Source organism: Sorex fumeus, unplaced genomic scaffold, assembly GCF_029834395.1.
Source record: "Sorex fumeus unplaced genomic scaffold, SorFum_2.1 ptg000098l, whole genome shotgun sequence".
Lineage (NCBI taxonomy): Eukaryota > Metazoa > Chordata > Mammalia > Eulipotyphla > Soricidae > Sorex > Sorex fumeus.
The window spans coordinates 2,453,715-2,469,353 of record NW_026606155.1 but is presented as its reverse complement, the minus strand read 5'-3'; the positions used below and the strand labels follow the sequence as shown (position 1 = coordinate 2,469,353).

The 15,639-nt window shown below is 53.3% G+C and overlaps 1 protein-coding gene across 1 annotated transcript in view; it reads left to right on the top strand.

The window, feature by feature from the left end:
- UBR7 (ubiquitin protein ligase E3 component n-recognin 7) overlaps positions 1-15,037 on the top strand; it is an 86,004-nt gene extending 70,967 nt beyond the window's left edge. The window contains exons 4-12 of the mRNA XM_056133518.1: positions 981-1,041; positions 3,145-3,240; positions 5,223-5,276; positions 6,372-6,477; positions 8,948-9,141; positions 10,737-10,889; positions 13,080-13,242; positions 14,139-14,200; positions 14,721-15,037. Coding sequence (XP_055989493.1) covers positions 981-1,041; positions 3,145-3,240; positions 5,223-5,276; positions 6,372-6,477; positions 8,948-9,141; positions 10,737-10,889; positions 13,080-13,242; positions 14,139-14,200; positions 14,721-14,813 — 982 coding nt within the window. The 3' untranslated portion in view covers positions 14,814-15,037. The remainder of the gene's footprint in view (positions 1-980; positions 1,042-3,144; positions 3,241-5,222; positions 5,277-6,371; positions 6,478-8,947; positions 9,142-10,736; positions 10,890-13,079; positions 13,243-14,138; positions 14,201-14,720) is intronic.
- The last annotated feature ends 602 nt before the right edge of the window (positions 15,038-15,639 follow it).

Below are 15,639 nucleotides of genomic sequence, written 5' to 3'. Positions count from 1 at the left end.
CTCCTGGTGGTGCTTGGGGGACCCTATGGGATGCCGGGGATCAAACCCGGGTTGGCCTCGTGCAAGGCAAACACCCTACCCGCTGTACTGTCACTCTGGCCCCTCCCTCAGACTTATTAATAACAACAACAACACCAAAATTCTTCCTGGCCAGGAAGCGCCTCCCTCCTTTGGCTACAGGTGCCAGCCCAGAGCCTGCGGGCCCTGGCCACTAGGTGGCGCCTGCGCTCCATCTGGGCTCTCCCACTCCACCACCCTGGGGTGCCATTTCCAACCCTGACATCCCAGCTCTGGGGTGTAGTCTCCACTGCATTCCCCTCTGCGGTGCTGGCATCTTATTGAGGGGGGAGGGTGGCAGGCGGGGGCCACACCGGGTGCTGCTCGGGACCATATGTGGAGCCAGGCGAGTGCCTCACTTCCTGTCCTATTTCTCCAGCCCTTGCCAGGGTCTTGAAGGCACGGGTTCCTGCATTTGGGATGGAGAGATAGTCCACGGGCAGAGGTGCTTGCCTTGACGGCCTGATCCTCAGTACACGTTTGGTTCCCTGAGCCCCTGCTAGGAGTGAGGTCCCAGAGCACAACCTAACGTGTCCCCTCTCCCCCCCCCCCGCCAAGTTTCTCCACTTCCTCTCCTCTCCTCATCCCACGTTATCCTCCCAAAATAAATCTATTTTACTTTAGCACTGTCCATATGTATGTCTAATATAGTTATGGTCCAAACTCAAGCAGTCGTCTTCTCTCATTATTTGACTCGGGTTTGTGCGATAGAAATACTTCGTGCATGTTAATTTCCCAGAATTATTAAATCTTTTATTGTTACACTCTTGGAGCTATTCCAGATTGGATCCAAAAAGGCAACTTATTATTGCTATTTTTTTTTTAATCTTAGACATGAGTTGAAGGGGAAAAGGTTATGAGATGATTTTAAGGAGTAAAGTTATTAAATTTGAGATTGACTCTGTCTTTACCCTTTATTTCAGGAATTTTCGTTGTGATTGTGGAAACAGCAAATTTAAAAATCTGGAATGCAAATTATTTCCTGTAAGTAAGCACTCTTAACTGTAAATGCATTGGCAGTAACAGATTGATATTTATCAGCGTGGAGAAATATGTACTTTCCCAAGAGGAAGTTCATATGTGTATTTTTTTACAAGTGGGCAAATTGATATTAAACTGTATCTTATTTTTTTTGCTTTATTGGAAAATAAAATAAAATTTTAGAGCCTGTGTTATGGGTTGTAATGAAAATAGAAGGTTTCGGGGTATTCTCTAGAGTGACTCAGGTCTCAAGCTGCAAGACTTTTTATTCATTTGAGTTTTTCAAGAACTTAAAAAAAAATTTTATTGACTCACCGCGATGATAGAGTTACAAAGCTTTCATAGTTGAGATTCTGCCATACAATGATTGAACACCCATCCCTCCACCAGTGCACATTTTCCACCACCAACGTCCCCCATATCCCTCGCCCCATCCCAGTCCTTACCCTGCCTCTGTGGCAGACAATTTCCCCAATATTCTCTCTACTTTTGGGCATATGTTTTGCTCGAATTTTCCCACCACCATTCAGGCCTACTTGCAGATGCTAGATGATTTATTTTCAATTGCATATTTTAAATATCACGAGAACTTGTGTGGCCGCTTTTGTGGTCGTGTGCTCCTAGAATTCTAGATTGTTAACGGTTGAGTTCCAGTGACGTCTCTGTAGGGCAATAAATTGTGATTTTCTGGACCAGGGCCATTCGTGTGCTCAGCTGGCACCCAGAGGCAGATTGAGAGCATGACAGCCAGGCCACTGAGTGGCGGGGAGCTGGGGAGGGACAGCCTCCTCTGCCTCCATGCCGCCTGGAGATTTAGTCCTGCAACTCATGTACCTGGGCCTTGCTTGTAGAAGCTCTTGGTCACCGGGATTCCATCTAGAGCAGGCGGGGAGACTACACCTGCTCCATCTGGGGTGCCCCGGTGAAATTGGCCCTGCATGGGGCTCAGAGAGATCTCCAGTGCTGTGGTGTCTTCCAGGACTTGCTGCTGTGTCTCTGGACCAGGGCTGTTGGTGCGCTAAGATGACCTATTCATTTTAGTTTAAGACTTTTAAAGCAGAGACTTTATCTTTAAAAACTGAATCAGTGAAATTTGATAATAAGATGAGAGGTTTTTTTATGCTTTCTGGCTAGTAATACTTAAATTTAGTGGAATAAAAAACATTGTAAAAATTCAGGGATTTTACATTGTACACCAGAATAACTGAGACCTGTCACAGTTCGTCCCTTCTTTGAAGGCTATTTTTAGACAGTTCTCTTGCCTACTTTTTGCTGTTGTGTTTTGGCCCACACCTGGCTGCACTCAAGATTACTCCCGCTCTGTGCTCAGGGACCCCTCCTGGCAGAGCTTGGAGTCCCCTCTGTGTGCTGGGGATCAGAGCTGGCTTGGCCGTCATGGGGTCAGGAAAAGCGCACCACCTGCTGCTGTCCCTCTCCGGGACCCCCTTCCGGCCCCCTGGTCACCTGCAGGCCTGACCAGCACAGCTGAGCAGTAAGACTGTCCACTGTCCACTGTCCACCATTGTTCATCGATTTGCTCGAGCAGGCACCAGTAACGTCTCCATTGTGAGACTTGTTACTGTGTTTGGCATATCGAATACATCACGGGGAGCTTGCCAGGCTTTGTCGTGTTGGTGCGATACTCTCGGTAGCTTGCTGGGCTCTCCGAGAAGGATGGAGGAATCGAACCGGGATTGGCCCGGGTCGGCCATGTGCAAGGCAAACGCCCTGCCCGCTGTGCTATCGTTCCAGCCCAGCAGTAAGACATACTTTGAAATTTCAAGCCAGTGTATTTATAGAGGCCAGTAATTAATATTTATGATCAGCTTATCACCATTTTATTTAATGACGGTGTTGAGTCCCCCCGTTGCTATAGTTACAGTTTCCTTCCTCTCATCCTGGAAAAAGTGTCACCCTAATAGAGAACTATTTTTATTATTCTTTGCACTTTGACAGTTAAAGACCAGATTCTGGGAGAATGACGTTTGATGCCGAGAAACATACTGCATTTCTCTGGATAAATTTCCTGATATGTAAAGTGGCAGTTCATATTTTTATAGTACGGCCTAAAAATCAAGTTTCATAGTCACGATCATTGCGTTTCAGGAGAAGGCGAAGATAAATTCTGGCAATAAGTACAACGACAACTTCTTTGGACTGTACTGCACCTGCAAGAGGCCTTACCCCGACCCTGAGGATGAGGTGAGAGTTGGGGGTCACTCCCCGAGCCTCTCCCGGGCCCTGCGGCTTCCCGGGACCTGGGGGGGCCGGAGGGAACTGTGACTGTCTTCCTCCAGGTGGGCCACACCTGCTCAGAGCCTCGTCGGTGCCCAGGCTCATAGGGATGAGCTGTGGGGCGGTTTGTCTACTGGTGGGAGGCCCCAATAGCACGGCTGTCAGGGGGTCCTGAGGGCACGAAACGGGGCCCCCACTTGCCCTGGGCTGAGTCACCTTCCAGCCTGTGCTGCTGGCTTGGCAGGAGCCCTGGCCTCAGGTGGCCTCAGGCAGCTCTCTAAGCCACTGAGATACCTGCGGGGCCCCAGGCCGTTCCCCACTTCCTCTCTGCCTCTTCTGCTTGTTCGTGTACGCTTCAAAACAAGACACTTACTTCCCTTCCCACAGGGATGGAAATGGGTGTATACTTTGCAGGCTCCAGAGTTCTCAAATAGAATTTGTTTATACATAGTTTGGGAGACTTGGGGTCACTCCCAGCAGTGTCCAGGGATGACTCCCAGTTAAGCTGTCAGGGGTCACTTGTGTGGCGCTTGAGGGAGCAAACGCAGGGTGCCTGTGCTCAGACCGTGAGCGTCAGACCTCGAACTCCCTCCCCAGCCCCTGCGTACAGTTGATGTCTGGACTTGGGTATGTTTTCCTCACCGTTTTGCACCTTCCTTGGAGCCAGGGAGAGAGCTCAGATGATCAGACGGCCTTCCTGGCACGTGCAGAGGTATTCAGTCCCTGAATTCAATCCCTGAATTAGATCCCCAACTTTGTATGGGCTCCCTGAGCACTGCCTAATGTAGCCCTGATGGCTCCCGGCCTCTGAGGAAGAAGAAAAGGGCCAGAGTGATTGTACAGCCGGGAGGGCACTTCCCCTGCATGGGGTGACCGAGTCAATCCCGGCACCTTATGTGGTCCTCTGAGCCCTGCTAAGAGTGACCCTGAGCACAGAGCCAGGGGTAAGCCCCGAGTACCGCCAGATGTGGCCCCCCTAAACATTAATAAAGTGCACTAAAAGGCACTTGTGTCGCGTGAGGCTGACTCTGGGTCATTCCCGACAGTGCTCTGGTCCCCGAGCACCTCCAGGAGTGAACCCTGAGCATCACCAGGTGCGGCCCCAACCCAAGAAATAAAAAGGGAAATCATTTCAAAAATAATCTGTGCCCTTAAATAGATGTTTCCTACTACCAGAACGTAGTTGTTTGATTTATCCACAGTAGAGAAATTGTGGCCATCCATATCATCAGACAGTGTACCCGTTGCTTTTCGTTATTTGGCAACGCGCTGTAGTCAAAGCATCCCAGTGGAGGTTGGAGAAGGGTTTAGGTGTTTGTTTTGTGTGTGGCGATCCCAGTCTGATGCCCAGCTCTGCATGGTCCCTGCCGGATGTGGCCCGAGACCCCTGTCCTCAGCCCTCTAAAGAGTCACAGTTTTCACATGATACGGGCCAGTTCATATTTGACCCTCCCTGGGCCAGGGTTTCTATAGTAAATGAGAATAACGACTTCTGTACAAAGTGGGAGAAAATTTAACCTACTTGATGTTGTGATAGGGCTGGAGCGATAGCACAGCGGGTAGGGCATTCGCCTTACAAGCGGCCAACATGGCCGACCCGAGTTCGATTCCTCCGCCCCTCTCGGAGAGCCCGGCAAGCTACCGAGAGTATTCGATATGCCAGACACAGTAACAACAAAGTCTCCAATGGAGACGTTACTGGGCCCGCTCGATGTTGTGACGGAGCCTTGAAGTGACTTGCGGAGCACAGCGTGACCCTTGTAACACCAGTTCCACGAGAATAAGCTTCCTCTCCCCTCGCTTCTTGGGGCCTAGGGATGGAGGGACCGTGGGCTCACGGACAATTGTGCCATTGTCCGTTCCCAGAGCTCGCTGTAACGAACAGGTGCAGCACCGTGACGGCGCTGGCAGTGGCACATCACGCTGACGCCCGTGCTTTTCCCTTCCAGATTCCAGACGAGATGATCCAGTGTGTGGTCTGCGAAGACTGGTTCCACGGCAGGGTGAGGACAAAATGCCGCCTCATCTGGTCGCCAGACAGCTCCTGAAAGCGTCTGGCCGCGCAGGGACCTCCCCGCCCCGCAGCTCGTGTTTCTTGCCAACACACAGTGCTCAGGGCTCTTCCTGCTGCTCAGGAGTGACCCCTGGCAGTGCTCAGGGGACTCGGGGGGTGCTGGGGGTTCGGACTGGGCTGGGTGTTGGGGAAGCGGGGTGGGGAGGCCAGCTCCTTGCTTCCTGTGCTCTCTCTCCAACTCCGTGAACTTTGACATTTATTTATGGAGCCTCCAGAGCAGTGCTCAGGAGCCACTCCTGGCCGTGCCCAATTTGGCCACGCAGGTCCCTCGGTTTAATGCCAAACTATGCCAGGTCACTGCCCCCCCAGTGCTTGGGGAGGCACCGCAGTGCCGGCCAGGTAGGCCTCCGGCCCTCTGCCTGACTTTGAACCTCCGCCCCCTTTTACCTTTAAAGTCTTTGTCTTCACAAAGAAGAAATGAGATCTTTGGATATGGTAACTATTAGGCAGAGCTTTATACGGCACGTTTGTACATAATTTCACGTTCCAAAATTCCCATTTTGAATTGTGCTGTATTTTGCATGAGCTCACTCTTTTAGAGGCTGGAGAGGTAGTGTAGTGGGTCCGGAGCTTGCCAGTGTGACAACACACTTGGTCCCCTGAGCCCCACCAGGATTCACCAACCCCTGAGTGCAAAGCTAGGAATAAGCCCGTGGGGTGTAACCCCCAAACCAAAAGAAACACATAGAATCCCTCTCTCCTGGGGCTGGAGTGATAGCACAGTGGGTAGGGCGTTTTCCCCTACGTGGCTGACCCGGGTTCAATTCCCAGCATCCCATAGGGTCCCCCGAGCACCGCCAGGAGTGATTCCTGAGTGCATGAGCCAGGAGTAACCCCTGTGGATCACTGGGTGTGACCCAAAAAGCAAAAAAAAAAAAAAAAAAAAAAAAGAATCCCTCTCCTGAACGTATGTGATTAGGCTGTGATCTGCAGCCATGCAGTCTGTCTGTCAGCTAGTGAGCTGCCCAGACTGTCGGCGTTGCCTGGAAACCCAAGGGAAACTGTTGCTTTCGTGTGTCCGCAGCACCTGGGTGCGGCCCCGCCCGAGAGCGGGGACTTCCAGGAGATGGTGTGCCAGGGCTGCATGGAGCGCTGCTCCTTCCTGTGGGCCTACGCGCCACAGCTGGCAGGTGGGTGTCCGCGCGCGAGAGCCCTTGGAACAGGCGATGGCGCGTTGGGGCCGGGACTGTACCCCTCGTCTATGTTAGCGATTTGCGTACAGGCTGGAGCGACAGCACAGTGAGTAGGCGCCTGCCGTGCGGGTGGCTCACGGTTCCAGCCCCTGACCCTTATGGTCCCAGAGACAGGAGTCACCCCTGAGCATCGCCGGCTGTGGCCCCCAAGCAAACCCAGGAATGTGAAATCCTTCGTGGGTAATGTCCTGTTCCTAAAGGGGTGGAGGCCGAAGGCCTCGGATGCGCTCGGCGTTCCTGGCCTTTGTCCCTTTTGGCAGCGCTCACCAGGCATGCGTGCCCGTGCCAGGCTCTCTCCTGATTGCAGAGTCTCAAGCACCACTGGCACTGAGCTTGACGGTTTGTCAGTTGTATTCTCTTTCTTCCTTGTTTTTTGCTACCCTCAGCCATGTTCAGGGCTGACTCCTGCCTGACTCAGTTCAGAAACTTCTTACAGGGCTCAGGGGACCGTATGCCATGGGGGGGGTGCGAAGGATGGAACCCTGGCCAGCCACGTGCAAGGCAGCCACCGCAGGTGCTGTACTATCGCTTTGGCCTGTTGGATACTGTGTTTTCAGATGTTCACGGTTGGGTTTCAGTCATCCAGTGTTCCAACACCCATCCCTTTGCCAGTGCACATTTCCCAGCACCAGGGTCCCCAGGTTCCCTCCCATCACCCCCACCCCCTGCCTGCTGCTTCTCTCTCTCTCTCTCTCCCTCCCTCTCTCCCTCCCTCCCTCCCCCTACTCCCTCTTACATTTTGGGCACTATGGCTTGCAGAACAGGTGCTAGAAGGTTTTCATGGGTATCCCTTTACTATTTTCAGCACTCAGTTCTTGTCCAGAGTGACCATTTCTAAGTATTATTGTCCTACTGGGCCCTCCTCTATCTCCCCTCCCCTCCGCCCCTCACACACGAGTGGTAATTCCCAACCATTGTCCGTGGGCATTTTTTTCAAATCTTTGGTTCTTGTGGGCCACGGCTGGTGGTGTTGAGTCCTTCCTTCGGTGCTGGGGGTCGTGGGGGGGTGGGGCGGGCACGGGCCTCGGGGGCTGCTACGTGCCTGGCCGCCCCTTCTCCCCGGCCTGACTCTCCAGCTTCTCCCCGGACATCCCTGATTCCCTTCTGCCCCGCTTTGATTCTCCCCCTGGGCAGCAGATGGCCTCGCTCCTGTTCCGTTGAGTGTGATTGTGGAGCGTGGACCCCTGAGCGCTTCCTTCTGCAGTAGTGAGTGCTCTGCGCCCGTCTGGGTCTGGGCTGATTCCCCACCTCTGGTTGGATTTTTCCGAGGCCGCCTGTCGCGCTGTCTTTGCAGTCCCTGCAGTCGCTCTCTCCCTGCTCTCCTGCGGCTGCGTTGGCCCCTCCCTGCAGCATCTGCAGTATTTTTCTTTATTCCGTACGAAGTTTTGAAAGATTGATATTTGTGCGAAAGGACTTCAGTTATGTGAAGTCTTTTAACTAGGCACTTATAGAGCAGCATAGATGGACCCCCGGTCACATGGCCTTGGTGTGGGGGGTGTGTCGGGGGAGGGCCAGGGCAGGAGGAGAGGCAGCTGGCCACCGGGAAGGGGTGGGCACTGCGGCTGCAGGACTCCATGGTGAAGGGGTAATTTCGGTGCGAGGTGCAGCTCACCAGGACGCAGGCCCTCCATCTGTGCTGCTTGGTCTCCTGCACCCCTCCCTGCCCCCAACACTCCTGGGGATGGGGGTCAGAGGACAGGGTCCGTGGGTTCGAAGCCTCCTTCCTGTCTGGCCAAGGAAATCACTGGGAAACTTTTTTTTTTTCTTTTTGGGTCACACCCATTGATGCTCAGGAGTTACTCCTGGTCCATGCACTCAGGAATTACTCCTGGCGGTGCTCGGGGGACCCAATGGGATGCTGGGAATCGAACCTAGGCCGGCTGCCTGCAAGGCAAATGCCCTACCCGCTGTGCTATTGCTCCAGCCCTTCACTGGGAAACTTTTCAGGTTTCAGTGTAGGAAGTGAGCTGGAGCACAGCAGGTAGGGCGTTTGCCTTGCACACAGCTGACCCGGTCGATCCGGGTTTGATTTCTTCTGCCCTTCTTGGAGAGCCTGGCAAGCTACTGAGAGTATCCCACCCGCACGGCAGAGCCTGGCAAGCACCCCGTGGTGTATTCGATATGCCAAACACAGTCACAACAAGTCTCACAATGGAGACGTTACTGGGCCCGCTCAAGCAAATCGAAGAACAACGGGAGGACAGTGACAGTGACAGGCAGTTATAACTTAAAAAATGCCAGTATTTTGTTGTTATCCAGAGATTAGAATGAACTTTTTTTTTCCAGCTTCTGAAATGTTTTTTCTTTTTTGAATTTTTTTTTTCCACCAGACAGTGATTTCCTTGCCTAGCAGGTGTGTGGGTAATTATCTTTGTGTTTTTGCTTTTTCCCCCATGGAACTCGGAAGTAAGCAGAGTTGCGGCAGAGGATGAAGGGCTGGTGTCAGGTGACCAGGAAGTCACCACACCTGAAAACGGAGCTCACCAGGATGAGAGCCGCAAAGAGGAAACTGCAGGTCAAGGGAAGGAGTCCGTGAAGGAAACGAAAGCCGAGCGGACTAATGAACCAGGTGCCAGCTCCAGCTCAGAGTCTGGCCTCCAGGTAACTTGGGAAATAGGAGCCATGGAAAAAAAAATTGATTTCTGACTAGGCTGGAGAGAGCGCAGTGGGCTGGATGCGGGCTACCCACGCACGGCCTGGCCCCTGGCACCACCCGAGGGAGCCGGTCCTCACACTCCCCCTCTCCTGCCTACAAAGAAAGAAAAATCCTTTCACAGAATCTAAACTATGGAAACCCATAGTGTAAAAACACGTTTCAGGGGGCTGGAGCGACAGGATAGTGGGGAGGGTGTTTGTCTTGCACGTGGCCAATCCGGCTTGGTCCCCAACATCCCATGTGCTTCCCCAAGCACCGCCAGGAGTAATTCCTGAGTGCAGAGCCGGGAGTCACCCCTGAGCATCACTGGGTGTGACCCAAAAGCCAAATAAATATTAAGCACATTTCAGGGGCTAGAGTGATATGGTCCAGCGGGTAGAACATTTGCCCTGCTGCGGCTAACTGGGGTTCGATCCCTGGTACTGCATTTAGTTAACTGAGCACAGAGGTAGGAGTCAACCCTGAGCACTTCCAGGTATGGCCTAAAAACTAAATAAAAGAGGGGCTGGAGTAATAGCACAGCGGGTAGGGCATTTGCCTTGCATGCGGCTGACCAGGGATCAATTCCCAGCATCCCACATGGTCCCCCGAGTACTGCCAGGAGTAATTCCTGAGTGCATGAGCCAGGAGTAACCCCTGTGCATCGCTGGGGGTGACCCAAAAAGCAAAAAAAAAAAAAAAAAAAAAAAGGGAAAGATGGTGGCCGCATTGGAGCCTTGTGGAGAGCAGGTATGAGCCGGGGGTGGGGGTGCGACTGAAACCTCATGGGGGGGGGGCGTTTCGGCCCGTCCTTCACGCCCTACCGAGGTCACCAGTTGCCCCCCACGAGTGGCTCTCCGGCACAGCCACGGCCCCAGAAGCACAGAAACCAATCTCTTAATTATCTGACTCTCAGTAGAAATGCTTCCAGGGTTAATAAATAAAATAGCCACGTGGCCGCTATTGCGGCCGCGCGACATCATTTAATTCTTGAACGCAGCTGTAGAAAGCAAATCATTTCACAATGCTTTTTCAGCATGGCTGATTTGGGGGGGGCAAAGTCTAAATAATAATGGTGCAACTTTTATCAAAACAATGAAGCTAGTCAAAGTAGACAGAGTGTTAACTGGAATTCATCTACCCCACAGACATTGGGGGGGGGGGTTATTGGGGTTCTTCGTGGTGAAAAATAAGTATTGGTAAAGGGAAATGTGATTGATATTTGCATGACCGAGACCTAAACCTGAAAGCTTTGTAACTTTTCCCACAGCGATTCAATAAATAAAAAAACAAACAAGAAATAAAGAACACTCCAGGGCCCAGGAAGATAGTGCCAAGGTCACGCCATGTGCAAATCCTGAGTTCAGTCCCTGGCACAATCTTGTCCCCCCTCCACACCCCCCCCACTCCCCAGCAAGGCCCTCAGCTGCCACCCATGCACAGCCCTGACTCCCATACTGCCCGGCCAGGCACCAGGGCGGCACCTGGGCCCTGAGCCCTGCTTGGGGAGACCTGGGATAAAAACAACAACAAAGAAAACTTACATTTTATTTTCTCCCAGGCAGCATCGCAGAAGCATCTCCACCCCGAGGCCCCGGCTCCGTCCGGCTGCAGACTTCGGGACCTTCAAGCCCAGCGGCCGGCGCAGAGGGACACGGCCACCTACTGGCCCCCAAACTGGCGGAGCAAGCTGTGTGCCTGCAAAGACTGCCTGGTGAGGGCGACAGGGGCGTCCCACGCGGGCTGGGAACCAGTGCCCTAATCAGGTCATCCGAAAAGTATTTTATTAATGTCAGGAGCAGTGCGAGCCTGAATGTATTTTTATAGTAAGCACATTTATGAAGTCACATTTGCATTCTGAATGGTTATGTTTGGGGGAGGGGGGCTATACGCTGTGCTCGGGGCTTACTCCTTTCTCAGTACTCAGAACCACTCGTGGAAGTGCTTGGGGGGTCTGTGGGTGGCTGGGGATCGACCCCGGGCCTCCCACGTGTGAAGCCTGAACAGCCCATCTAGTTACTGTTCAGGCCCCGGCACGGAGTCTTTATTTTTTGTTTTGGGGCCACACCCAGTGATGCTCAGGGTCCGCCCCTGCCCCTGTGCTCAGGAATCACTCCTGGTGGTGCTCTGGAGACCACCTGGGGTGTGGGGATTGAACCTGACTGGCGATGTGCAAGGCAAGTGCCTGCCCATTGTGCTCTCTCTCTGGCCCCTAACTTTTTTTTTTTTTTTAATCATAGAATTATTTGAAAACAGATATGGGCCAGAGATATCCAGGGACATGCCTTAGTGGCTACAGCACGTTTTGCATGCATGCAGGAGAGCCAGATGCGCTGGCACCACCGGGAGAGACGCCCACGCACAGAGCCAGGAGTCGTCCCTCACCCTGCAGGGCAAGGGTGGGGGGAGGGGAGGAGGAAGGAAGGACAAATTGCTTGAATGTTACAAATCACTGATTTTGAAAAAAAAAGATCTAATATGCTGTGTGATATCCATTAGGAAGTTGGGAGTTTTGTCAAAGGGATTGGCGCAAAAGGGATGAATCAACTTTTTTTTACATAGTGATTTGCTTTTACTTTGTTACTTAGTCCTCAAAAGTTTTTTTTTTTTTTAAAATAAAGCCCATCCATTACACATAAAAAAGTTAGTCCTGGGATTCCTATATACCATTTACACAGATTTCCCAATTATTAACCTCTTGTATAAGCATAAATAACTTATCAAAATCATGAAATAACACTGATAAATAACCCAATCTAAGAACTTGCTTCAATTTTTTTTTTTCCTTAAATTTTTATTAGCGAAACACCATGAGGTATAGTTGTAGACTCACAAATTTTTGTGCTTGGGTTTCAGTTACACAGTGTGATCGAGTACCCATCCCTCCACCAGTGCCCATTCTCCACCACCACGGGTCCCAGCATCCCTCCCACTCTCCCATCCCCCCTGTGGGATGAATCACTTTATTTAAAAAAAGTTTTTAAATTTTTTTTTGGGGGGGGGCATATCTTCTGGTGGTGCTCAGGGTTTATTCCTCACTCTGTGCTCAGGGGTCACTCTTGTCAGGGCTCAGGGTAGCCCCTATCCACTCCACTACTACTATGGTGAGGCCCCCCCCTACACACACACATACACACACACACACACACACACACACACACACACACACACACTCGGCCCCAAAGAATAAGTTACTTTCATGATGGCTCAGGTGTTTTTAGTGTTAATCTGAAAAATATAGATGATTATCTTTTCCCTTTTGGTTTTTGGGTCACACATACCCAGAGGTGAGAGAGACACTACCTCTCTCATGGCACAGTGGTAGGGTGGTAGCCCGGCCGAGCCGGGTTCGATTCCTCCGCCCCTCTCGGAGAGCCCAGCAAGCTACCGAGAGTATCTCACCTGCAAGGCAAAGCCTGGCAAGCTCCCCGTGACGCATTCGATATGCCAAACACAGTAACAACAAGTCTCACAATTTGTTGTGAGATATTACTGGTACCTGCTAGAGCAAGTTGATGAACAACCAGGGGGGGCCGGACACACTGCTACCCAGAGGTGATCGGGAGCTACTTCCTGAACAGTGCTTAGGGGTCACTCCAAGCCAGGTGCAGTGCTCAGAGACCATTTAGTGCTGGGGATCGAAACTGGTCCTCAAGGCTGAAGCGGTGGTAGGGTGCTGGCGTTGCATGCAGCCAGCTGGGGCTTGACCCCCCCAGCCCACCAGGAGTGATCCTGAGCTCAGAGCTAAGCGGCAGCCCTGAGCGCCGCTGGGTCTGGCCCCCAAACAAACAGCAGCAACCGGACCTGGCCCCTGAGCTCACTGTCCCCCCTTCGAACTACAGATGTTTAGTCTTCCGGTGAATGAGCAGCTGTCCTAACAGGCCACGGGCTTTGTCTCCTGCAGAAGATGTACAGTGGTCTGGACGTGCTGTTCCTGACGGATGAGTACGACACGGTCCTGGCGTACGAAAACAAGGGCAAGGTTGACCAGGCCACCGAGCAGAGAGACCCGCTGATGGACACCCTGAGCAGCATGAACAGGGTCCAGCAAGTGGAGCTGATCTGTGGTGAGTAACGTTGGATGCTGAGGGTCGCGAGGACCATTGTTTCCTGCACTGCCAGAATGATATGGACGGAGGGCCGGCACGAGAGTCCAGCCTTGCACACACGACTGACATCCCCGGCACCCATATGGTCCCCGAGCACCGCTAGGAGCGATTCCTGAGTGCAGAGCCAGGAGGGACCCCTGCGCACCACTGGGAGTCACCCCAAGACTATAAAAAATAGGGAGAGAGGCTATTTTTTTAAGCCTTCTGTTTTTTTCTCCCCCTTTGGTGAGCACTGAGTCCCCTGGTGATGCTCAGCGCTTCCTCCTGGCTCTGTGGTTCGGGTCCCTCCTCTCAGGGCTCGGGCCACAGGGATCCAGCCTGGGTTGGCCACGTGCAGGGCAAACTCGGTACCCACTCGGTACCCGCTGCAGCCCTTTGAAAAATATGCAGGGGCTGGAGAGGTTCAGGACAGGAAGTAAGATGCCGCCTCTGTGGTGCCCACCCCAGTTCCGTCCCTGGCACCATCTGGGGTCTCCCAGCACGGCCAGGGAGACCGTTTCCTGAGGGGCGCCTGGTCATGGATGGGGCCTCTTGGCATGCAACAGCATTCTTGCCGGAGCACCACTGGGCGTGGCCGCCAAGTCCAGAAGGTAAAACCATACGGAGGTCAGGGGTCAGGGGCCTTTTCCTCCTAAGGCAGACACAGTTATCTAAAGCATATCTTGTTTGTCGGTTTTTTTTTAAGTGAAGTAAAATATTTTATTTAGAAAAATATAAGGAAATCAGAGAAAATGTGCACATCACAAGTTGTGAACTCTGACAGCAAAGAATGTGTCTTTTTTTTTTTAGTCGAACATTGTCAGTTTTTATTTTTATCTAATGCAATTTGTGCTTTATTACGTTTTGATCTCTAGAGTACAATGACTTGAAGACGGAACTTAAGGACTATCTCAAGAGATTCGCTGATGAGGGCACGGTACGTGGGGTCAGTGACTGGCCACCTGGGGTCCTTCCCAGTGGGCGGGAGGGGGGAGGGAGCAAATGATCTGAGGGAGTGGGTGTCGCTTGGGAGAAAGTCTGGGGCCAGCTGGGAACGAGCCAGGCTTGACCTGCGCGCGGGGAACCTTGGAGGGACAAAGGCAGACGACCAGGCAGGAAGGAATGACGGCAGCCCCCGTTTTTGGGAATTCTAGGATATCTCTAGGTGTTGTCATTGCTATTTTGTTTGGGGGCTACACCCGGCAGTGCCCAGGGCTGACTCCTGCCTCTGCACTCGGGGATCCCTCCTGGCGGGCTTGGGGGACCCTCCGGATGCTGAGGCTTGGGTCTGGCTCACTAACACCCAAGGCCAGCGCCCTCCCCACTGGGCTGTTGCTCCATCCGGCCCAGCGATTCCCAGGGGACGTGGTTCCTGCCCCCGTTGCTCGGTGCCCATCCCAGCCTGGCGCTGGTGCCCCACACGCCGGCTCCTTGGCTGACTCGGCTTCCCCCTGCAGGTGGTGAAGAGGGAGGACATCCAGCAGTTCTTTGAAGAGTTCCAGTCCAAGAAGAGAAGGCGGGTCGACGGGCTGCAGTATTACTGCAGCTAGAGTGTGCCCGCGCCTCCTCCCTTGGCCGTGCAGGTGCCCCCGGCAGCTCTGCAATGGAAGAGGCACTTGGCACGGCTGTCCTCCTTCGTGGGGGGCGGGGGGCTCCCTCCCGAGACTCTCTGCCCCCCACCCCACCCCTCCTTCCTGCCCCTCAGCCACATCGCCCCCTGACCCCGCTAACTGTAACTCATCCCAGACTCCAGCCCACCCCGGGGCATTTGCATATTTGTTCTAAGAAGATTGATGTGGTGTTGGAGCGTGCAGACTAGTTTCTTTCCTGATGATTTCTGAGCTCCCTGACGTGTCCGCTTGGCACAGAGTTGTTGTCTTCCAGGCCTGCCCCGGGCCCCGCAGAACCTTCGGTCGGAACCGCCTGGGTCCCCCACGCCCATTTGGGGGGGGGTGCCCTGGGCCACGCCTCCTGCCGCCTGCCCCATTTGCCCCCCCGGGGCCAACCTAGAGGGGACACTGGCCGATGGAGGCCCTCGGGGGGTTGGTGTGGGGTGCCACCTGCAGGGCTGCGCCCTCAGACTGGGCACCCTCGGTGAGAGCACGCTCCTTCCCGGAGGCCTCTGGGCACCTCCTCTCATCGGGGATATTCTGCATCTGTTCAAAATGGGCCATGTTGATACTGTTCCGTTACGGAAATGTCAGAACCCGTCAGTGATCGTTTTCCCTAGCTTGACGCTGAAGGCTGAGTTGATCCCGGCCTTGGCTGGCCGGCAGCATGCCCAGGGCCCTGCTGGGGAACGGCCACGGCCACCCACCCTGGCGTCTCGGAGGACCCCCGGAGTGTGTAGGAGCCCGTGCGAGGGCATCTGGGTTG